Source organism: Lemur catta, chromosome 1, assembly GCF_020740605.2.
Source record: "Lemur catta isolate mLemCat1 chromosome 1, mLemCat1.pri, whole genome shotgun sequence".
Lineage (NCBI taxonomy): Eukaryota > Metazoa > Chordata > Mammalia > Primates > Lemuridae > Lemur > Lemur catta.
The window spans coordinates 144,217,598-144,242,620 of NC_059128.1; the positions used below are offsets into that span (position 1 = coordinate 144,217,598).

The following is a 25,023-nucleotide window of genomic DNA, read 5'->3' on the forward strand; positions in this document are numbered from 1 at the left end:
GGTCCTGCCTGTGAGGGGCTCAAAGTGCAGGGAGAGGGAAGAGTGACGCGAGATGGGGAAGAGGGGACAGTTTGGAGTTGGAGTGGCCATGCCTTCATTCCCCTGGGGTCCTGAGCTCTGCGCTTGCAGTGTCCCCAGTCTAGTAAACATCTCCCAGAGGAACTATGGACCCCAGCAGGGCCACAGCATTCTTGGTTCATGGAGGCCCCTTGGCAGTCACCCCCTACAGGGTACAGGTGCCCGGTCCCACCTACATGGGCAATGTAGATGGTGAGAAAGGGTGCCACTCGCCACTGCATCTACCTCGGGTCTGCTACTGCCAGCACACCAAAGCACACCCTCTCAAAAGCCTCCATGCCCTAGAGGAAGCCAAGTAAGGACGACCTTGGTGGGTCAGTGTTCTCCCTCCAGTGTCCAGCCTCCAGGTCTGCCCAAAGAGGAAAGGAAGCCTCTCCCCACAGACAGCACCCCTCTAAAGCCAGCCCTGAGTTTGCTCAGGACCTGCTGCCCTATTAAGTCCCTCAAGAAGAGCCAAGGAGGGCCAAGAGACCTGAAGGTTAGCATCCAGTGGTATATCCAAGCTCATGATTCCATACTCCCCCAGCTCCACACAGTAGCATCTCCACCAGACCCCCAGAATCAGATTAAGGACAGCCAGGGTGTGGGGATAGAGGCAACCTGAAGAGAGGGAGGGAGATTAAGGGGGAAGGCTGGAGCATAAGACATAAAGACACAGACAATGACACACATACACTTGTGCACAAATACTGCAGAGTGGCACATACAATGGGGGAGAAAAGAATCCATAATGTACACACGTTTTGTCTATTTATTTATTTATTTATTTAGAGACACAGTCTCGCTCTGTCACCCGGCTAGAGTGCAGTGGCATCATCACAGCTCACTGCAACCTCAAACTCCTGGGCTCAAGTGATCCTCCTGCCTCAGCCTCCCAAGTAGCTGGGACGACAGGCCTGCACGGCCACGCCTAGCTAAGTTTTCTATTTTTAGTACAGACAAGGTCTTGCTCTTGTTCAGGCTGGTCAGGGTCTTGCTCTTGTTCAGGCTGGTCTCAAACTCCTGAGCACAAGCAATCCTCCCGCCACGGCCTCCCGGAGTGTAGGATTACAGATGTGAGCCACCACGCCCGGGCGGAATTTCTTTTACACGAGAGAATAACTCGAGTATTCATTTCTAGAAGCCAAAGAAAATCTCTGATACGTTTGCTTTTTCTTCCTCATCTATGTATCTGTAAGCCATCCAGACTGATACACATTTAACACTTACACAGTTCACACTACATCCCAGGCATGATACAAAGCACTTTACAAAATAATAACTCATTTAATCCTCACGACAACCCTGTACAGGCCCTCATTTTACAAAAGCTGAGGCACAAAGAGGTTAAGTAACTTACCAAGTCATTTATTAAGTGTCAAAACCAGGTTTCAAACCCAAGCAGCCCGTCTCTAGAGTGAATGTTTTCTTTATATACTGCTGACTCTCCCCCAGCTCTGAACTGCACCTTCTTTTCAGTGCTGTGTAACCATTTTCAGTCCACTATACAACCTTACCGTAACTTAAATATCCACTCTCCTGTTGGACTCTTTGATGTTATTTATGTTTGTTGATCTAAGCAATGGCATTATGAATCCTTTTTTACAAATTTTCTTGTGCTCATGTGTGAGCATTTCTCCAGGGTATATACCCACAACCTGGAAATGCTGGGTGAGAGGGTGTGAGCATCTTCAACTCACTAAATACTGTCAAACTGTTCTCCAAAGTGGATGTACCAATTTATGTTTCCATTCCAACAGACTACAGCCCCCACTGGGCCACACCCTCACCCACCCTGACTTCTGCTCACCTGGAGAGTTTGAAATGTCATATGGTTTTGACCTGCATTTCCATGATTACTTGTGTAACTGACCATCTCTCCATGATTATTAACCTCTCCTTCTGAGAACCGCCTGTTATATCCCTTTCCATTTTTCTACGGGGTTGCTTTGCCTTTGAGTTGCAGAAATGCTTATATATTCTTGGTAACAAAACTTTTCTTACTATATACTAACCCACCCACTTCATTTATAATGCTCTTTATCAAAAAGTCTAATTTATCTGGTGCTGACATAGCTACATGACATTTCTTGTGGTTATTATTTTCCCTATTTATCTTTTCTAACTTTAAAAAAAAATTATCTTTCCATCTCATTTTCCCCCCAATTCAAGCTGACTGTCTTTGAACTAGAGTTAAAAAACACATTCAGCCGGGTGCGGTGGCTCACGCCTGTAATCCTAGCACTCTGGGAGGCTGAGGCGGGTGGATTGTTTGAGCTCAGGAGTTCGAGACCAGCCTGAGCAAGAGCGAGACTCATATCTACAAAAAAATAGAAAGAAATTATTTGGCCAACTAAAATATATATATATATATAAAAAATTAGCCGGGCATGGTGGCGCATGCCTGTAGTCCCAGCTACTCGGGAGGCTGAGGCAGTAGGATTGCTTGAGCCCAGGAGTTTGAGGTTGCTGTGAGCTAGGCTGACGCCACGGCACTCACTCTAGCCCGGGCAACATAGCGAGACTCTGTCTCAAAAAAAAAAAAAAAAACATACTCAGTAATCATAAATATAATGGGATTTAACTGAGTATGTTTAAATTTGGTTTCTCTTTACTGCTACCTCCATTTGGATTATCTTTTTAAATTTCATATTTTAGCTACTTCTGGTCTGGAAGTTATACATTTCATTTCAGTATACATTTCATTTCAGTAAGGACCACTGTCCTTACTGAAAAACATCCTCCTTCAGTGAAGATCTGTTGGTAAAGGAGCCTTTGTTTGCTTTTCTGAAAATGTTATTTTGCCTTTCTTCCTGAATGACAATTTAGATGAACATAAAATTTTAGACTATTTTCTATCAACATTTTGAAAATATTATTCCACTATTTTCTGGCTTCCACTATTGTTTCTGAAGAGTCTGCTATTAATTTAACTTTGTCAATACTCTGTCCTTTCCCTCTGGCTGCTTTGTTAGATCTTCTCTTTGCAGTTTTACTACAAGGTATGTGTCTAGGTATATATTTAAATCTATACTACTATCTAAATCACTATGCTTTTAGAGTCGAATGATTTGTGACTTTTATCAATGCTGACAAATTCTTGGCTATTATCAATTTAAATATTTTATCTCCCTATTCTATGATTCTGAAATTCCTATTACAAGCACATTAGATCTTCTCATTCTGTCTAGTCTCTTAACCTTCAATTTTGTATTTTCCAATTCTGTGTCCAAGCACCATTACAGATAACATCTCAAGGTCTAACTTTCAATTCACTAATTTTCTCTTTAGCTGTGTCAAATCTGCTGTTTAGCTCTTCTACTTAATTTATAAATTTAATTATTCTATTTTTTCATTTCCAGTAGTTCTATTTTTTAAAAAACCTTCCTGGTCAATTTTGATACTTCTCTTCTTTTCTTACTTCCAAATCCCTCTTATAATTCCATAATTTAACTTCTTAAAAGTCTGTTTCTGACATTATTTCTAATGATTTTACTCATGGTAGGCTGTTTCCTCATGGGTTCTGGAATTTTGGATATTGAATTTATGTTCAGTGGAGCCTTTTCTGTGGGAATATTGTGAGGTCAGGTTTGGGGGGACAATCTTTTAAAGATAATTTACAGTTTTTGCTTCTGCCAAACTCCCCAGTATACTACCAATTTATAATCACTTTAATAGGCTCAAATTAGAGTTTCCCAGAGAACAGGATGGTATAAACTTCAACTCCAAGCTCATATGAGTACAGGCCTATGGTTTTAAATTCTCAGGGGAAACTACTCTCACCTCTACCCCCCACCAACTTAGTCCCGGACAATTGCATTATGTAGTCTGTTTGTCAGCAAAAGGATGTTTCTTCTACTCCAAGTTTTCACTGAAGGTATAACCCACCCCATGGAAGTCTTACCATGTGAGGGCCTCCTCTCAATTCTATGTCTTGTCTCCTATGCCTCACACTGCTACTAAATCCACATCTCTAAATTATGGAGTTAGGCAAAGTCCCCAGGGAATCAGCAGTTTTAGCTAGTGGAGTCATACAGCTCTCATTTCCAACCCCTTCTTGCTTTTCTCTTACTTCTTCTACATGCACCTATGTATATACATTTTAAAAGAATATTTATTATTCTTTTCCCAGCATTTCTATGTGTTTTATATGAGGATTTTCAGCTGCTCACCATAAATGCCAGAAATGGAAGTCCAGAAGCATTTTTCAAGGTGACAGGGGGAACTCCATCTGCCTTCGGAAGCCCCACCTAGGAACAAGGAACTGAGCCAAGTCACCTCAAGTCACTTCCACTTTGGACTTTGTGAACAAGCCCCTGGCACCATCCTCCTACAGAACAAGGTACGACCCAGGGCCATTCTCTGGAACAACATGCCTTCCTCCAGGCCCCATCATTCCTGAAGAACACTGAGAGAGAACTTTCAGGTAAAGACCAAGGATTATACACAAACATTTCCTTTTGCTCCCTCCTGTAAATCCACTAAAACCACAGTAAAGAAAAGTTTCTGAAGACATAAACCTGTAAGAACAGGAAAGATCTACAGAAATGAAATTTCAAAGCTGGAAAGCAGATACACAAGTGGTGATGGATCAGAGAGATTCCTAAGTTGACTCTGGAAAAAGCAAAGAAGCAATATAATTTCCAACACAGAACCATTCAAAACTCAGCGGTTTGTGTTACCAGATATCTCTGGTAGAATGGGGTAAAGATGAGTCCAAGGACAGAAGGGTTGGTTGCTAAGGCGTAGTCAAGGACCTTCAGATCCCATCACTACTTACCATGGCTGGAGGATGCCCTTCCCCAACCCAAAAGAGACTATAAGTTTTATTTTCTAAACAAGATAAAATAGAGAGCCTCTGGACAAAGAGAAGCAGGCAAATTTGAGAGCACAGGTATTACACTGAAACAGAAGGAATACAGAATAATGCACCAAATACAGAAACCCCCAGGTATCATTTCTTTGTGACTTCCAGGATGCTGACATCCAGGTCTACACCCTTCAGACAGAAAACAAAAAATGGTTCTCAGGGGAATCTGACTAATTCCCAAAACAGCCCAATCAGATCACCCTAAAGTTAGCCAGCTCCACCCATGGGCTCAGAGCTTTCAAGCAGTACTTAGGTCCATCCTTACATACGAACAGCTATAGAAAAGCCGCTTACTGAAAGAAAGTGACAAAAAAAAAATGATTTGGAAAAACAGATACTATGCAGGGAGAAGAAAATTTTCAAAAATTGTATTATTACTCTCAGAGACATAAAAAGCAATGCACCCATGAAAAAGGAATAGGACAACATTGTTAAAAGGCCAGAGAACAAAAGAAGTCTCAAGAATTAATGAATGAAAATATATATGACGGCAGAAATGAAAATCAACAGAAGGGTTAGAAGATAAAGAAATTTCACATAAAAATAAAGCAAATATACAAAGACATGGAAAATAGGAGAGAAAAGAGAAAAGACAAAGAATTTGGAGGCCCAGTCCAGAAAGTACAACACCTAAATAATAAAGAGCTCAAGAAAAAGAAAATGGAGGCTGGGTGCGGTGGCTCACTCCTGTAATCCTAGCACTCTGGGAGGCCAAGGCGGGAAGATTGCTTGAGCTTAGGAGTTCGAGACCAGCCTGAGCAAGAGTAAGACCCTGTCTCTCTACTGAAAATAGAAAAATTAGCTGGGCATCATGGCATGCGCCTGTAGTCCCAGCTACTCCGGAGGCTGAGGCAAGAGGATGACTTGAGCCCAGGAGTTTGACATTGCTGTGAACTAGGCATCCCACCACAAAAGTTCATCACTGTAAAATTTCACAACCTGGGGACAAGAAAGGATCCCACTACAAATATCTAGTCAGAGAGACACATTACCAGTAAAGGATTAGGAATCAGAATGCCTTTGAAATTCCAGCAGCCAATACTTGGAAGTTAGAATGCAATGGGATAGTGCTTTACAATTGGAGGGAAAAAAAATTCCTATTTACAAGTCCACATCTACTTAACTATCAATGAAATGCAAGGCAGAAAAGCAAAAAAGCAACATCACAAATATGTACTTCCTATTCACCCTTTCTCTAAATGTACTAGAGGCTGTGCTCTATCAAAATGAGGGAGGAAACAAAGAGGAAAACACAGGATACAAAAACTCAAAGATCCAACACAGGAGATAAATGATGATCAGTATCTTCAGGATGATGAGCAAAGGAAACATAAGATTACAGTCAGTCCAGGATGGTAGCCACAGTCCACACATAACTCTGTTCAAGCCTCTGGCTGACCCCTGAACTACACAGCCACAGAAGAGACTCCAAGCAACCAAATAAGCCTCAAAGAACTAAATAAATATTTCAGTAGCTCCCACCACACATGGAAGAGTTTATGAATTCAGTCAATATAATTATCTGCTAAAACATATAAATGACAACCCCAACAAAATCCATGCTTTTGAGAAGATAAGAGAATCCAGAGTTTCCACAACTATTATTTACACTATTCAAACATGAGCCAAGACTATACGAAAAACAGGAAAATATGTCCCATATTCAAGAGAAAATACAACCACTGGAGAACAACCCTAAGAAAACTGAACATTGGAATGAGCAAAAGGTAACTATCAGAAGTATTCCTGTGGAAGTAAAGTACATTCTAATGAAAACATTAAGAGGTTATCTCAGCAAAGAAACAGAATCTATAAAAAAGGTCCAAATAGAAATTCTAAAACTAAAAACACCATATCTAAAATTAAAAATTTACAAAGACAGGTTGAAAGTAAATAGATGGAAGTAATGTACCGAGCCAACGTAAGCTTGAGTGGCCATAATATGAAATGTTTCAATACCAAGACACCAAAATGGGTAACGTCCCCTCAGTGAAGCCTCATCAGTTCTATTTCCCAATTTTGAAATAAATTCTCATATCTATAAAATATCACTTCAAAGAGAACTGTAATGTTTTGATTTTTATTGGAAAGACTATAAATTTCCCAACTTCTGAGTTCGTTTCTCCTTTGTCTTAAATTAAGTACCCATACAGGCATGGATATATTTCTGGACTTTCTATTCTGTTCTATTCAGTTATCTTTGCACCAGAAGCTTATTATTTTAATTACCATAGCTTTCCAATGAGTCCTGAAATCCAGTAGGAGAACCTTTTTTTTCCTTTTTCTTAATGATTGCCTTGGCTCTTCTTGGTCATCTGCATTTCCAAATTGCTTTATTCTGAGGATTAACTAAAGATTAAACATTAAAGGCTTTTTCTGCATCAACTGAGATGATTGTATAGTTTGTCCTCCTTTACTCTGTTAACTTGGTGAATTAGACTGATTTTCGATTGTTATTATCAGCTATGCATTCCTGGGATAAAAACACTTGGTCATGATGTATTAATAGTAGTATTATATATACATATTACTGAATTCTAGGTATGAATATTTTATTAAGGATTTTTATATCATATGTTCACTAGGGATGTTAGTTCTGTTTATCTCACCTGCTCTATGTTCCCTTATCTCTTATTGCCTTCTTTTCAACTGGAGAATTCTCTATTATTCCATTTGTCCCTTTTTTGACTTGAAAGTTATAATCATTCTATCATTTAGTGGTCACCCTAAAGATTATAGCATGCCTTATCAAAATGTAACACTGACTGACAGCTCCACTCTCTTCCTGGACAATATAAGAACCTTTAGAACAATTTAGCTTCATTTGCACTCCACTTCCACATACAATACAGCATTGTTGCCATGCATTTTGTTTTTGTGTGTATTTCAAACTCAATATTCTTCTCATACCAAAAAAAAAAGCCTGAATTATTTTCACTGCTCTTCATTTCTCTCTACATCTCTAACCTTCTATCTGGTTATTTTCCTTCTGCCGGAAGAATACATTCTTTACTTTAAGCCTTTTTAAGTTTTGTTTTATTTTTAACTGACACGATTATACATGTTTATGGGATACAATGTAATGTTGATACATGTGTACACTGTGTAATAATCAAATCAGGGTAATTAGCAAATCCATCACCTCAAATATTTATCATTTCTTTGTGGTGAGAGCAAAGTCCTCTCTTCTGGCTATTTTGAAATATACGTTATTGTTAACTACAGTATCCTACTGTGCAAGAGAACACCAGAATTTATTCTTCCTATCTAACTGTAACTTTCTACCCTCTAACCAACCTCTCCCCATCTGATCTTCCTCCCTAGCCACCGGCCTCTGGTAACCACTATTCTTACTTCCTGCTTCTTTGAGATCTTTTTAGGTCCCACATATGAGTGAGAGCATATCTTTCTGTGTCTGGCTTATTTCCCTTAACATAATGACATCTTCATTCTTGAAAGATAGTTTCACTTGATATCGAATGTTAGGTTAGGAACTGGGAGCGGTGGCACATACCTGCAATCCAACCTACTTGGGAGGCTGAGGTGAGAGGATCTCTCGAGCCCAGGAGTTCATGACCATCCTGGGCAACACAGTGAGATTCTGTCTCAAAAAATAATAAATAATAAATAATTTAAGAAAAGAATTTTGAGTTGACAATTATTTCTTTCAGAACTTAAAGCTATCACCCATTCCACTGTCTTCTGGCTTTTACCATTTGTTAAGAAGTTACCTGTCAATGTAACTACTGCTCTTTTGATGGTACTGCCTTTTTACTCTAGCTGCTTTCAAGATTCTGTCTTTGGTTTTCCAGAATTTTGACCGTGATGGGAACAGGTGTGGATTTTTTTATTTATTATCTTATTTGAGACTCACTGGATGTCTTGAATCTGTGGCTTGATGTCTTTCATTAGTTTTTGAAAGTTCTCAGCTATTATCTCTTCTGCCTCAATCTCTCTCATTTACTTCTGTGGCTGTGGCTTCATGAGTTTTAGACCTTCTCACTTCATCTTCTAGGTGTGTCTTCCTCTCTCTTCTATATTATCCACCTTTTTGTCTCTCCGCAGTTCAATCTGTATATTTTTTTCTGACCCATCATCCAATTCACTAATTCTCTCTTTAGTTTCACCTAATCTTCCGATAAAACCATTGAGTTCTTATAATTTGTTTTTAATACAGAACAATTTTTGAACGGATTTTTTTGGTTATCTATAGTTTTCAGCTCTCTGCTAAAATTCCCACTCTTTCATCTCCTTGACCACAGTGAGCACTGCTATTTTAAAATATGTATATGATTACAACTGGAACTCATCAAGATCTGCTTCAACTGTGATGTTTCTGCTTGTTATTATCAGCTAGTCACTACATTTGCAAAATTGTTTATAGAAATAATTTGAGGCCTAGAATGATGTAAATCCTCCAGAACAAATTCAGTGCTTCTGGCAGGCAGCTAAAGATACTATTAATCCCAGAATGTTTTAATCCAACTGTAGGGGTTGTCTACAATTGGGTCCTCCTCACTCCTAGTCTTTGAGATCCCCTCCACCCAAAAGTGGTTGACTGTACCCACCCTTTGCTCAGAACTCCAATTCCTATCTTCCTAGCCCCAGAAGCTATCAAATGCAATGCTGAACCTCCCAGTTGCCCCTAAGGAATGACTGAAAACAGACCCAAATGCCAAAGTCATCGCTCTCAGCTTTTGTTTTCATGCATCTGGGCCTGGTAGGTCTTCACTATCTTCTTAGCTGTACAATGCCTTCAGCCAGAGATGTTTTCTTCATTTTGTCCAGTGTTTCCAACTGCCTTCAGAAATAGGTCTGGTCCTGATTATCAAAAGAGGAAGTCTCTATACCTACTTTTTACCCAGCTTCTAGACATATTTTCAGGACCATAATTTGCCCAAAGGCAATGCCACATCTACACATACACAGAAACTGAGCCCACCAATGTAGCTAAGATTGCCCATGGAAAGTGCTAAGCAAGATCAGAGACACCAGGGCAAAGCCCTGAAAAAAGGAACTTCCATTTCAAAATGTAACTCAAAAGAAAAACAGAATTCACCTTCTACCAACTTCACCATTTCAGACTGTTACAGACTGAATTGAGCCACCCCTCCCATTCATAAGTTAAAACCCTAAACTCCAATGTGACTATATTTAGAGACAGGGCCTTTAAGGAGGTAATTAAGGTTAAATGAAGTTATAAGGGCAGGCCCCTAATCCAGTAGGAGACTGGTATCCTTATAGGAAGAGGAAGAGACCCCTGAAATATACATGCACAGTGAAAAGGCCATGGAGGACACAGCAAGAAGGCTGCCATCAGCAAGGCAAGGAGAGACCTCACCAGAAAACAACCCTACCAGCACCTTAATCCTGGACTTCCAGCCTTCAGAACTGTGAGAAAATAAATTTCTGTTGTTTAAGCCACTCAGTTTATGGCATTCTGTTATGGCAGCCTAAGCAAACTAAAACACAAACAGTGCATATCACCTGTACAATGTGGGAAAGCTGATTGGGACATCATTTGTACTAGAAACACTTCCACAAATCCAATGTAATCTAAATCCATGAGCAGGGCCAAACAGGCGGGCTTACACAAGGAATCCCAGTACAATAGTAATGAATGAGTAGGCAACAAGCTGGAGAAAGAGAATGGGAAGCAAGGGCTTTGGAGAACAAGTCTCCCCAAACTGTGTTCCCTAAGTCTTCTACCAACCACGGTAGAGGGTTGTACAAGTGAACAAAGCATATACTCACTCACTCAGGAAGAGACACTCACCAGAGCTCCTTCTGTCATGAGAAGCCTCTCATCAGACTCTAAAATAAATCTACTGCAGTTTCTCCCATACCCTCTATTACCATTATCACCACATGTGAAATCAGAGTTCTGTCACATGCACTGGGCTCACTGATAGTGCTCTATTTTCCAGAGCTCTTCACAAGTGTCTTAGTCTCTCTGGAGGGTGGAGGCAGCATGGAGCATGGTAAGTGAGCACACACAGACGCACACATGCATGCCCATCTCAAACCCAGACCCGTGCATGCTGGCTAGTCCAGTGCTACCTCCCTTGTCAGCACAGTAACCAGGAGACTCAGATACAGAAAGCAGCCTCTCTAGTTCTCAGACAATGCACCAGCGGAAGGGAGCCCTCCCCCTCTCCAGACACCCTTCATGAAGTGGGGCTACTTCCAACCTCAGTAATCTAGCAGTTCAGCAGGGGTTGGGGATGGCAGGATAAGAAGGTTGTTCACAGATTGCTGCAGAGAGATACCTGCCATCTCACCCAGCTTCTGCCCCCACCGCCATCACCTCGGTAAAATAAAATAAAACTTAAATTAATTAAAATAAAATTTAAAAAGATAGCAGAGTCATCTTTCAGTATCCATTAAAAGTGAAAATATACATACCTTACAACCCAGAAATTACTCTTGTCATTTATCCTTGAGAAACAATCTGCATAAATGCTATACAACCACAAAATCCATCAATAAAAGGAAACTAGACAAAATGTAGTCTATATTTAAACTTTGGAATTTTACACAGCTATTTAAAAGATCAAAGGAGATCGATATGTATTAGAAAGTTTGCCAAAACAGATCTTTCAGTTTAAAAAGCTAAGACATGCAATGACATAAGTGAAAGTCACAAACATGGTGAGCAAAGGATGGACACAAAACAGTTCATTCCATAAGATTCCACTCATGATTCCATTCAATATGAAGTACAAAAAGCAGCAAAACTAATTTATGCTGTTGTAAATCAGGACAGTTGTTAACCCTAGACATGGGGGTAGTGACCGAAAGGGAGTATGACCGGGCTTGGTGGGGTGAGGGGCTGGTAAATTTCTGCTTCTTGATCTGGATGCTGATTACACAGGTGTATTCAGTTTGTGAAAATTCTGAGCTGACACTTAGGATAATTACTTGTATGTTACTCAGTATTTATTTTATGCTTCAATTAAATGCCAAAAATACCATTTTAGGTGGGAAAAAAATGTCTATTTCTTTAAGTACTCCCATAGATGCACAGGTAAAAATGTCTGGAAGAATACACACTATGGGCTGGGCACGGTGGCTCATGCCTGTAATCCTAGCACTCTGGGAGGCTGAGGCAGGAGGTTTGTTTGAGGTCAGGAGTTCAAGACCAGCCTGAGCAAAAGGGAGACCCTGTCTCTACTAAAAATAGAAAAAAATGAGCCCAGCATGTGGTATGCACCTGTGGTCCCAGCTACTGAGGAGGCTGAGGCAGGAGGATCAACCTGAACCCAGGAGTTTGAGAAAACACACCAATCTTAAAAGGCTAGGTAGTAAAGGAGACCCTGGTTTTATCTGCAGCATCGAAATTTCTGCAATTATTTAATAAATGTGTTATCATTTGTATAACTAAAAATAAAACTTTAAATGGGAAAAGAAGTTAGGGCCCAAATGACCTAAACTCCCCCAACTACACCCCAGGGAGACCCCTGGGTGAAAGGAGTTTTGGGTGTAGCTTTTCAGGGTGGGGGAGACAGAACTGCATTGCCCTGGCTTGGCACTACTCCCACATGGCCCTGCAAGACCCTCCCCCAAGCAGAAGGTTCACAGGAAGGGCCAGCCAGGTGGGAAGAAAAATCCGAGTTCACCTCTTTAACTCTTCAGGACCTCTAGTTTCTAAGCCCCAGAGCAGATGAGCCTTGATTCCCCATGTCCTTCATGCACAGAGAAGCTGGACCTCTCACGAACCCTGGACCGCAGGGCTTCCCTCCAACCCAATGTCAAACTTTGGTGAGAAGGCAATTCCCAAAAAGTACATAAAATAAGAGAATCTTAAACCATGGCTGCCAACCTAGGACTCTGAGAACTCATGCATGCTTTCTGAATCAAGGGACACATAATAACCAAGTTGGGGGTGAAAGAGGAGGGAGGTTGTCAATGACACTGGACATTCATCAAAAGGCACTGTCCTCATACCTGAAAACACCATGCACCACACTGCAGAAGCCAGAAGGAAAAAACATCTTGGCATCAACACTGGAGAGAGTCAGTTTCCAATTCAGCCTCCTGTTCTAATTGGTTCAGATCTGGAGGAAACAGGGACCCCTCCCTCTTCTCAGATGGACAGACAACAGCTGGTCTGGTCACATCCTCGGAAATGCTCAGCCACAAACTGGGGAAGCAACCTCCATCCTCTAGCCAAGGGCTTGGGTTTCCAACCAGCCTTCCTTTTCCTTCTCCAGAACTAATTTTAGCCTCCTTGGTTGTCAGAGTGGAACTGAAATAGTCGGCAGAGGAACGTTTGCAAAGAGCATAAGCTTGCCTCACAAAACACCTCAGCTCTAGATCACAAACTGGCCAGGGAGGAGAAGCCCCATTGTCCAGCAGGCCAGGCCCCTCCAGAGAACATTCCCCTGGCAGGAGGGCCACACATCTGCCCAGTGAGGCAGGCTTCCTTTCCAACACCCACTTCCAGCGATCACCTGTCTCTGAATGAAAACACCCAGCTGGAGCTGCCAGTCCCAGAAAGGATCTGAAAAAGGCACATGTATGTGTACAGCAAGCCTGGAATAACCAGCAAGGAGCTGTCCAAAGGCAGAAAGCCATTACTGATCCTGGGCCAGAAGGAGGCACAGCTAACCCCTGAACAAACCTAGCCTGCTTTATCCACTGATTTCCAGTACTTACCATTGTCTCAGACAGAGACATCCCTGATGAACTTAATAAACAAAGACTCAGAAGAAGGCAGCAGCATTTCCTCTACCCGACAACCTAGGCATCCAGGAGCAGCACCACAGGACAGCAAGAACAGGCACCTCTAGGGCTGGGATGGACCTGTGAGTCTCTTGGAGAATGAGAGACCAAAAAGGAAGCCCGGAACCAGGGAATAGGTGTCTGTTTTCGAACAAAGAATTGGTGACAGAATCTGAGAAGGCAATAAAGTATCCTTTGGAAAGACCCCAAGAGATGGAACTAGGAAGTCTCAACCCCACCAAGCACTTCACACACCAGTGATGTGGAGCACTTGGAAACTGAAGCTTTTAAGAATGCTTCCTCCAGCTGGGTGCGGTCACTTGTCCCTGTAGTCTCAGCCACAAGGATCACTTGAGGCCAGGAGTTCAAGACCAGCCTGGGCAACATAGCGAGATCCCAGCTCTCGAAAAAAAATGTGCTTCCTCCTACCCTAAGAACCCAGTTTGTAATCAGTTCCCAGTGCAGCAAGCTGTCTCACTGAGTTCAAGATCAGAGAAGAGTCTCCCAGAAAGCCCTAGCTAGCAAACATCTGAGTAGGCCAGGGGAGGAATAGAAAATAAACACAGGGGTAGCAACATGGGGCTGCCAGCCTCCCAAGCCCAACAGACAGGGCTCCGTAGATAGCAACTACTCCATCAGGGCCTCCAGTGCTGATTTGTCTCAGGCAGTGCTGCCCACCGCACCTCCCCAGGTCCACAGGAGGAAGCCTGGCCCTGCCCTCAGATTCCAATCTGACCACCACACCCTGAGAGAGCGTAGAGACTTGCACCCATACCTTTGGGGAGAGGCTGCCCACCTGCCCTGGTGTCCCTGGCCTGGGGGTTCCAGGCCCACAGCCGCTGCGGCTCCTCGGAGTGCCACACAGCAGTCCCGCTCGGGGGAAAGGGCATGCCTGCGTCTTGCTACAACCCCAGCGCTCCTCTTGGCAGGCAGGGGCAGCCTCAGCTTGTGAGGCTTCCAGGTGAGCGGAGAGGGGGTGCTGGGCAGGCGGAGAGTCCCCAACAACAGGCACTTCCTGACATTCTGCGCGTGCAGGAGGGAGAGGCTAGAGTGCCAGCCTTAGGGCAACAGTCAGAGGCGAGTGGGCGGGTTCGGACAGGCAGGCTGCCCAGCCACCCATAGCCACCGCCTCCCTGAAACCTGAACCACTTCTGGGAAAACTCAAGGACGCCAGGATTCTCCTCCCTGGCAAGCAACATACCAGAACTACTAACTTTGAACCAAACTGTCACACACCGAGCAGATTTAGTAAAGCAGGAATCCCCTAGGCTTTGAAGAGAATCCAACCTCAGACTTTGACTCCAAAGGGGGGTACGATGGATGTGCACTCAGAAGCCATCACCCCCACCTCCCGTGACTGTCTGCCTCTTTAAAATGATGAGAACATTCTAGATCAGTGGTTCTCAACCTGAGACAATTTTGCTCCTACCTCTGCCAGGGATATTCAGCAAGGTCTAGAAACATTTTTGGTTGCCATGATCAGAGAGGTGCTACTGGAATTAGTGGGTGGAGGACAGGGATGCTGCTAAACATCCTACAATGCACAAGACATCTCCCTCTCCCCTTCTACCCCAACACACAACAAACTATCATCAGGTCCAAAATGTCAATAGTGTCAAGGGTGAGAAACCCTGTTCCAGAATGAGACCCATGCAGCCAAGACCCTGCCTCAGGGCTATCTATCCAGAGTTGCTCTCAAAAGTATTATCCAGACCCTCCCTCCACCCCTCTAGATCCCAGTGCCTGATGACAAGTCAGTATCTCCAAGTGGATCTAAACTCCTGACCTGATGCTCCTTGGTTCCCACTTGTCCTACCCTGAGCTCCCAAGCAGGGGGCTCAATGCATAGGCACTCAGGGGGTGGTTTCCTGGAAGAGACCAGGGCTGAAATCTGAACACTGGGCAGGACCACAAAAGGCAGCAGTAAAGGAGAGGACATGTCCAGTGGCCAGAACAGGGTAAGGAGGCAGCAAGGTGGGAACAAGCCCAGTGGACCCCTCCCCACAAGGACAAGGTGCCCCTCAGGACTAGTACAGTGGATATGTGCAGGGCAGCAAGAACTTCAAGGAGTCCAATAAGTGGGCAACAAGTTTCTAGTATCAGTGCAAAATGGTGTGTGCACACAATGTACATGCACACATATACTTATTTATTTTCCTGAGGGAAGGGTCCACAGCTTTCATCAGATTCTGAGATGCCCACGACATGAAGGACCACTATGTAGGATGCAGGCTCTTCACTGGGCTCCCTGCACAGGGAGCTCCTTAGATGAAGTGTCAGAGGAGGTCAGGACCTTCTGGGGAGTCCTGATACCCAGAAAAATCTGCAGAGTAGTACATACAGAGGTCCACCCAAGCAGTGGAAGGCTCTGGGGCTAGGATCTTACGTTTTCGCCCAGCTGTGGGGCCTGGAAGGATGGGCAAGTTTCTCACATCATCTGTCTTGGAAGGGCCTCTAAGAGTTGGGGAGGGTGCCCACGCCTCCCAAAGGGCAGTTCAGCCAGCCAGTCAATGCAGAGCCTAGAGTGCCCAGCAGGTACAAGGATAGGTAACAAAGGATCCTCTTCCCTAGAGAGGGGCACCTACAGCCCATGGCTCTGTAGCCCATGTCCTTGGCAACTACCACTACATTGGGCCTGAGGGATGAAGGTCACTTCACTCACTCATTCATACATATGCCCTTCTGAGGAACTGGAACGTACATGCAATATGTGCACATACATTGTATGCACACATTGTTTTGTACCAATAATAGAAAACTGTCGCCCCCTAATTGGACTCCTTGAAGTCCTTGCTGCCCTGCACATATCCACTGTACCAGTCCTGAGGGGCACCTTGTCCCGGTGGGGAGGCGTTCACTGTGCTTGTTTCTCCCTTGCTGCCTCACTTACCCTGTTCTGGCCACTGGACATGTCCTCCTCCTTACTACTGCCTTTTGTGGTCCTGCCCAGTGTTCAGATTTCAGCCCTGGTCTCTTCCAGGAAGCCAACCTCTCAGTGCCTATGCATTGAGCCCCCTGCATGGGAGCTGAATGCTCTGGGTCAAAGAATGGTCAGCCTGTGAGGGTAGTCAGGGTCTGCGCTTCCTGGCAGGACAGACAGGAGTCTGCTCCCCCTCCCCAGTCAGTGGCTCCTGACACTCCACTCAGAACATAGCTCCACCCTGCCCCTGCAGGCCCTCTGATCTGAACCCCAAGTACAGAGACAGGTGTCAGGAGCTCTTATGAGATACATAGAGTGTCTGTGATGTCCACGCAATGCAAGAGCCAGACAGCTTATTTCTCAAGGACAGTGGGCCAGGCACAGACCACAAAAGACTTAAAGAACTAACTGACTACTGATCTTGTGACAAGCACCATGCCATTATTACAGCATAAATTCGGCCTTCCCTTCTAGGTCTGCATTGTCCAATACGGTAGTCACTAGCCAACTGTGATTATAGAGCACTTGAAATGTAGAAAGTTGGAGCTGAGATGTTCTATAAGCATAAGTAAGATACACACTGCATTTTGAAGACAGTACAAAAAAGGAATGTAAAATGTCTATTGTTTTAATATTGATTACATGCTAAAATGATTAATTTGTATGTATCAGATTAAATAATCATCCTGCCTCATTATAGAATGTTTGTGCCCCCCCCCCCCCAAATTTATACGTTCAAGCCTGAACTTCCAATGTAAAGGTATTTGGAAACCTCTGAGAGGTAGTTAGGGTTAGAGTAGATCATGGGGCCATTAGGTCATAAGAATGAGATTAGTGGTCTTAAAAGAAGAAAAGATAAGTCTCTCCGCCTCTCCTTCTCTCCCTCCCTCCCTCCCTCTCTCTTTCTCCAGCCCTGTCCGAGAGGAGGTAGTGAAAAGGAGGAGGTCTGCAAGCCAGGAAGAGGGCCCTCACCAGAACTCAACCATGCCAGCACCCTAGTCTCAGACTTACAGCCTCCAGAACTGTGAGAAAATAAATTTCTGTTTAAGCCACCCAGTTTACGGCATTTTGTTATGGCAGCCAGAGCTAAGACACAGCTGTTTCTTTTTCCTTGTATTAACATCACTACTAGAAAATTTTAAGTTATATAGCTGGGCACAGTGGTAGTGCCTGTAGTCTCCGCTACTCACAGCTACCCAGGAGGCTGATGAAGGAGGATCACTTGAGCCCAGGAGTTTGAGACCAGCCTGGGCAACATAGTGAAACTCCATCTCTTAGGGGAAAAAAAAAAAGAAAGGCAAGTTTAAATTACAAGTCACAAGTTCACATAGTATTTCTGTTGGACAGCACTATTCTATATCTTCTTTCTATCAGAGGGCTATGTGCTGCAGCGGGTGAAGGTAATTCTAAACAGGAAGCCAGAAGCTTGAAAGAAGGGCATCCTTGCTGCCAAGGGAAGAGAAGGGCCACCTCTGCCCCAACCTGGACCTGGGGCAGCTCTTTTCCCATAGTTCCACACAGGGCAGGGTAGTGGTCACCAGACGACTGACTGGTGTAACCACAAGAAACACCTAGTTACTCCACCTTCCTCCCAGGGCAGGAACCCAGATCCTTGAAGTCTGACTCTGGCTGCCCCCTAGCAGGATACGCTGCTCAGCACTGCCCAAGCTAGCAGTGGGGAGCAGAGGAAAGAGCAAAGAAATAGTCCTTCCAGGGGCCCAATGCCTCCCGGCCCTGTCTAATGAAGGAGGTAAGAAAAAGGAAGGGCCCAAGCACATGGAGGATCAGGTACCCAGGGGTCCGGAGGCAGCCAGGCGGGCCGCTGCATGCCTGTTAAGCAGCTTGCTGGCCGCCCTCCCTTTAGCAGGGCCACGCCTTCCCTTTCACTTCAGAGCCCTCCTTATTGGGGAAAAAGCATCTCAAAGAGAAGGGGGCAGAAAGGAACAAAAGTTCAACAGGACCATCACTTCGCCTCCACCACACAGGAATCGGCTCCAGGAGAGCGGCGACGCCACCTCCTGCGGGGTCCTGAGGTACCAGGGAAGTGGTCTCTGCCTTCTGGTCCCCGCACTCAGGCTACGCGCTCCCACCCCCACTGGAAAACTCACTCGCTTTAGGCATAAACTAAGCCTCACTACTTTACAAAGGAGAGGGCGGAATGAACGTGGGGATGGGATGGCAGGGAGCTCCTGGATCCCCACCCCCGCAGTAGCCCGGGGACCCGAGCCCCGCCCCTGCACACCCAACCCCGCCCCTCGCGGGTTTCCCAGACTCCGGGCTGCTGCCACTGCGGGCGGCGGGGGACCCGCGCTGCATGTGTAATGGGGGCTGGGAACAAAGACGCGCAGGACCTGGCGGCCGGGCTGCCGCGTAACAGCCGCCCCGACCTTCCCGCAGGAGCGTCAACGCCCGGCTCCCCACGTTTCCCAAGACCGCCCGCAGCCCGTCCCAGCGCGCCCACCTGGACTGCGCGCACCCTGGCACTACTCGGAGAGGGAAATCGGTGCTTCGGCCTTGAGGGAAAACCGCTCTCCCGGGGGAACTCCGCGTGTATCCACCCGCACCCACATAACCCCGAGAACACGCGCGCCAGCCAAACACCCCCAACCACACAACCGCGGCCGCCGGCGAGCTAAGTGAGGGTCACCCACCCCTGCCACTTGCCTCCCGAAGGCCCAAGCGAACGCGGACCTGTTGGTTTAGCTTTTTACCCTCCCTCCCCTCCCAGGTGCCCAAAACAAAGCAGTCCCGCGAGGCGACAGCAGTCCGCATCCTGGGGCGCCCCGCAGGGAAACTGGGAGCAGGTGGGAGCCAGCACCAACAGCCCGCGAGCAGGGGACGCGACGCAAACTGGTGGGATGGGGTGCCAGGACTCCTCTGGGCTGCGTGAAGCCGCCCCCTTCGCTTCGCTCTAGTTAGTGGCTCTGAGGGACGCACAGACCCGGGCCCCTGCTGCACCTACAATCCCTACCACCCCCAGTTAGATCTGCCCACCGCTTGGCCGCCGTCCACACGCTCAGGTTTTCCTCCCTCTCTCCCTGGGTTCCACGCGCCCGCGTAGCCTGAACCCCAACCCTGAGTCTCCGGCTCCCGGCCTTCATCTCGGGGACGCCTAACGAACCAGAACCCCTCAGACGACTGCACAGACAAGATCGTCCCCTCAAGATCGGAAGCCGGGCGCCCAATGCGCCCCCAATTCCCGCCCCGGGAGGTGCGAGCTGGGTGCAGGTGGCACGGCGACGAGGCCGCGGGCCCGCCCTTTGTTGGTAAACACCGCGCGGCGCCCGCGGTCGGCCCCGCGCGCCCTCCCCGCGCCCCCCACGCCGCGCCCCGTCCTTACCGGCGCACAGCGATCCCCAGAGGAGGGCGAGGGCCGCCCAGGGCGCCGTCATGTTCCGCGGCGCCGCCCCGCGGACGCCCGGAGCCCGCGGGCAGGGCCGCACGGCGCTCCCGGGGCGCGCAGGGCCCGGCGGCGGCTGTGCTCTCCTTCCCGCTCCTTCCTTCGGTCTTGTTCCCCGCGCGCTTCCTGCACCTTCGTCCCCGGGCAGTGTTCGGGCTCCAAGGGCCGGTCGGCGGGGCCGGGCTCAGGGCCGCTGCGGGCGGCGCAGGCTGCGGCCCGGGCTCTGGGGCGACGCGGGGGCCGGGGGGCGTCGGCGGGGCACGGGCCGGGGCGCGCCCGACTCAGGCATAACGCGGCGGGGCTGGGCCCGGGCCCCGGGCGCAGGGGCCGAGTCCGGAGGGGCCATGAACGGGGGAGGGGTGGGGGGAGGGGACCTGAACCGAGTCCAAAATGGCTCCTGAGCCGCGGCCACGGAGCCGAGCCAGCGGGGAAACCCGGATGTTGGATACAAAGAGGCGGGCGAGCTGGGCGGGGAGGGGGAGGGGAGGCGGGCCCTTCGGCCGCGTGGTCCGCGCCCCCCTCAGGGGCGGGGCTCCAGAGAAACAACAACACGGAGGCGCCGCCCCTCGTGGGAGGACGCGCGTGCACCACCTGGCTGGAATGCGAGGCGAGGCGTGCGAACCGAGGTGGCGGGATTGGGCCCCTGACCACTTTACCTGGACCCTGTGGTCAGCACACTGGGAATTCCTGCTCCGCTTGCTCGAGCCCACGCTCCCGATGCTTGCTACCCTACGATCCCAGAGTTAATGGACAGCCCGGGAACCATGGCCTGGATTCCCCTCCGAGCCTCCGATTCCCCACCTGTGCAATAAAGGTTACAGTGAAGCGCGGGAGAATCGTATCTCTATTGATGGGCGAATTAACTGGCAGAAAAAGCCTGACTTCTTTAAATTGACAAGTGGTCCCCTACGTCTGCAACCCCTTGCCACACACACAATGAGCACAGCTGGAGATCCTGGAGAGTGATTTTTTAAATCCATCCAAGTAAGGGAGGGCGCAGAGCCCTGCCCTGCAGAGCAGCAGCAGGTGGCAAAGGGCCTCTGGCAACCTGCTTCCCCACTCTTACCCGAAATGGTTCTCAGCACTCCGACTTTCATTCTGCATTTTCAAAACTGTTCTCAATTGCCTCCAGTCCCCTGCAGTTGAAGATCTTGTCTAGCAAATGGCTCTGCTGTTCTCACTCCCAAGTTTCTCCTTGGTGGTGGGGGTGGGGGGAAGGATGGTTCTGTATCTCAGATTCCACCCTCCCTGTCACACAACCAGAGCTTGGGAGGGTCGTGATGGGGCTCCCAGCTAAAGAGAAAAAGCCCGTCATGGCTTAGGGAGGAGGCTCCAAGATCCTCAGATACATTAATTGTCCTCTGGCTTCTCTTGACTTGCCACAGCCTTGCTTGGAACAGGCCAGGAGCAGGGGAAAAGCAGCTGAGAAGGAAGTGGCACCCAGAAGTCCCTGTCACTTTACCTCTCTGAGCCTGTTTCCCCATAGGGAAAGCGAAGAGGTTAGACTCCCTCAGAGTTTTGTATCTTTTTAATGGCAGAAACCTATTCAAACACAAATGTTATGTAAACGTCTATTGTATAGAATGTGTATTGCCCTGATTGACATTGAAATGACGGTCAACTACCCCCAGTCTCCAAAGCACCAGGAACACCTCAGGGACCAGACTTTGTAGTTACTTTCCCCAGAAAGATTTCTGGGTCTCTAAGGAAGGGTCCTTTCCAGTTCTGGAAAATCCTATGTGAACAATGATGGCCCCTCCTTGCCACAATCCCTGTAGGTGACCCATAATCTAGGCCCTTTAACACAGGATTTAATGCTACTGTGTGCCAAGCAAGAAGTGTTGTATGGGATACCCTGGCTGTGTATAAGGTATTTGGTAATCCCACAGCAGGCCACAATGATAGACCCACAATGGTAGAGAAGGCAAGTTCATATCCAGCATAAGTGTCTTTTCTAGGAAGGATAAATCTTTGTCTCCATTCCAGTATGAACTGGAAGGTATCAACTATAATCCATGTGCCAAAAGTTAGATTAGCTGGTTCCTCTCTTCTACGCCACACCAGGTCAGGTATCACAGTAAGGGATCAGAGTCGTCCAAGTTGCTCAAATATCTGTGTCTTCCACCCTGCTCTCTCTGGGAACTCCAAAATTGCATATCCAACTGCCTATTTGACAACTCTATTTGACAGCCTATCAGGCATCTCGAACTTGACCTAACCAAAGCAGAATTTCTCATTTTCCCCATAAACTTACTCTTCCGCAGTTGTCCCTGTCTGAATGAATGGCATAAACAACAACTCAGTTGCTCAACTCAAAACTTTATGAGTCTTTCTTGATTCCTCCCATATTTACTCCATCAGCAAGTTGGCCTCAAAAACAGATCCACCGCCCAGCCACTTTTTTCCATATACAGTACCACCACCTAACATCTTACATGTGGGCTGCTGCTATAGCAGTGAACAGGAAGGGATCTTAACTGGTCACCTGCTTTCATTCTTATCTAGCCAGAAAACATCTTCCATAGAGCAACTGAAGTGAATCTTTTGAAAATGGAACTCATATCACATTACTCCCTTACTTGAAACCCTCCCGTGGCTTCTCATTACACTGGCTAACAAAGCTCTACGTGATTAGCCCCCTTACCTCTCCCATCTCACTCACCACTATCAGCCAGACACACTGGCCTGCTTTCTAGTCCTCAGACACATTAAGGTTAGTTCTGCCTTAGTGCCCCCACATTCTCCATTCCCACTGCTGGAATGTCCTTCTCCTGATTCTCTTAGAAAGCTGAAATCCATGTTGTTGAGCTCATGGGATTAGCCTGTATTGTTACCACCATTTTGTTCATAAGCCCATCAAACAAATACTAGGCTGGTTGAGGAAGGTAATGGTAGATATCTGAAAAACAAGTTTGATTTCTGTTCTTTTGAACTACAAGAGTGCTAAATACCACATTTGATATCAGACATGGGTGACTGGAAGCTGAAAGGCATAGCAAAATAAAACCCCAAAAACCTAAATGTCCACTATAGAACGTATGGCAGTGAGTTCTACAAGACATTTTGTGTGTTAGGACCACTCTTTCCCCTGGTCTTCTTCCTCCTTGACAATCAGGGTCAGAAAACAAGGGATTGAAAAGAAACAATTAAGCATGACACCATTCAGTACCAAACTAATGGAAGAAGATGGAAAACTATAGCATTATAATAAGACTTGGTATGGATACAATCATAATGCATTCCATTATGGGATTAAATACATTAATTTAGCAAGGTGAACTCTTAAAGTAACTACAAATTTTGTAATTTTATGTAGGGACTTCTTCATTTCAGAAAATAGAAGTGGTCCCAGCCTCTTTCAGCTTCCGAGTGGTCCTGGTTAGACATGCGCTATAGTGGCTGATTTAGGTACAGCAGTATCACACTACCCAACTTCAGGGGGTACCATTTATATTGTATAATAGAGTGGTAGAGAGGTGCATGGTTTATTTGGTAATACAATTCCCTCAAAACTTAATAAGCTATTTGTTATTTCCTAGACATGGTTCTCAAACTGCTTTATTTCTTTGACTTATTTCTTTTCTTCCTTGACTCCATACTTCTCCCCACCCCCTCTCTTAACTTAATGGTGGCTACCTTGCGGTCAATAAAATGAATTGCCTTGGGTAGAAAGGTAACACTTTCTAACTCTCAAGAGAGACTAACTAATGGAAAAATCCCAAAGCCTTAATGGCTTAAAACAACAAAATTTATTTCTTACTCACACTACATGTCCATTGTGGGTCACCAAATGAGCTCTACTCCTTGTAATAACTCAAGGACGCAGGCTAAGAGAGGCTACATTTTGATACATGCTTCTACTATTGCAGAGACAGGGAAAAGAAAGCATAGTAAATTACATGCTGGCTCTTAAAACTTCTACCAGATTCTGGGAAGGTGGAGGTTTGGTTGTTGGCTGCTTAACTTTTGAATATTTCAAAACCTTCACACCAAAACACAGAGCAACTACGTGGAAAAAACAGAAAATCCATGTACATTCCCAAATAAACCAGGTGACAAGGTTTATCTAAAAGCACCAAAATACAAGCAAATGGTGACAAACCCAAAACTACCAGCAACAATAAAAGCTGCCCCGGCCAGCATCTGTGCAAGAAGCAGCAGAGGTGCCTGAGAAAAGCAGAACCTCCAAATGGCTAAGATGTATTTACTGGAAAGCATGGCTCAGTAAGTTGAGAATAGCAGGTGACACTGGGAAGTGTTTTCCCTAATCCAATAGGCAAGGGAATGCAAGAAGATTCTGGTAAGGATAGAAAGAGCTCTTAAAACTGAGCCAGCTGGGGGCCTGCCTTTTAGATCAGAATCCTACATTGAGAAAAAACTGTTGGAAGTGGAATCAAAATTGAGCTGGATAAGACTTTTACTTCCAGCCATCACACAGTAACTGGGATGGTGTTTGCCCTTCTGCAATAGCAACAAGGAAACTGAACAAAATATAGGAGGCAACTAATTTTGGACATTGGACAATGCTGTAATCCCAGAGAAAAAAGAAACAAATGAAGTGAGCCTTGTGATTGCCCCCTGCTTTCTGCCTGAAGACAAATTCCAGTCCACTATACAGTGGGGGGGATCCCACACAGAGCCTGGCAACCTTGTAGGGTTGAGGAGAAAGAGAAATTGGAGATCAAAAAGGCTGCAGCAAACTTTAGGGGCAGAGTACCAGGAAAGAAGGAGTTGCACAGAGAAAGCTAGAGATCTGCAGAGGAATCACCTTAGATCTTTTGCCAAATTCTAAGTTTCACATACATAAAATGAAATTCCATGAGGTGAGGGACTGACTGGCTGAGAACTATAAGCTGAATAGCTCCACAAACTCACACAGGATGGGGAAACTTTTAGTTCTAACCAGCCAAGGTGGAGAGCCCTCACTGAACATAAAGGACGTTCAGTGGAGACCCAGAGAGTCACTTCATAGTAGTAAAGCTAAACTGGCCCTAGGATAAAGGCTATTGTAAACCACAATACTAAGCTAAAAAACAAAAACAAAAATACAAA

General features: G+C 46.1%; 1 protein-coding gene across 1 annotated transcript in view; it reads right to left on the reverse strand.

Moving 5' to 3' along the window:
- ACVR2B (activin A receptor type 2B) overlaps positions 1-20,000 on the reverse strand; it is a 28,559-nt gene extending 8,559 nt beyond the window's left edge. Inside the window, exon 1 of the mRNA XM_045555679.1 lies at positions 19,912-20,000. Coding sequence (XP_045411635.1) covers positions 19,912-19,963 — 52 coding nt within the window. The 5' untranslated portion in view covers positions 19,964-20,000. The remainder of the gene's footprint in view (positions 1-19,911) is intronic.
- Positions 20,001-25,023: the final 5,023 nt, after the last annotated feature.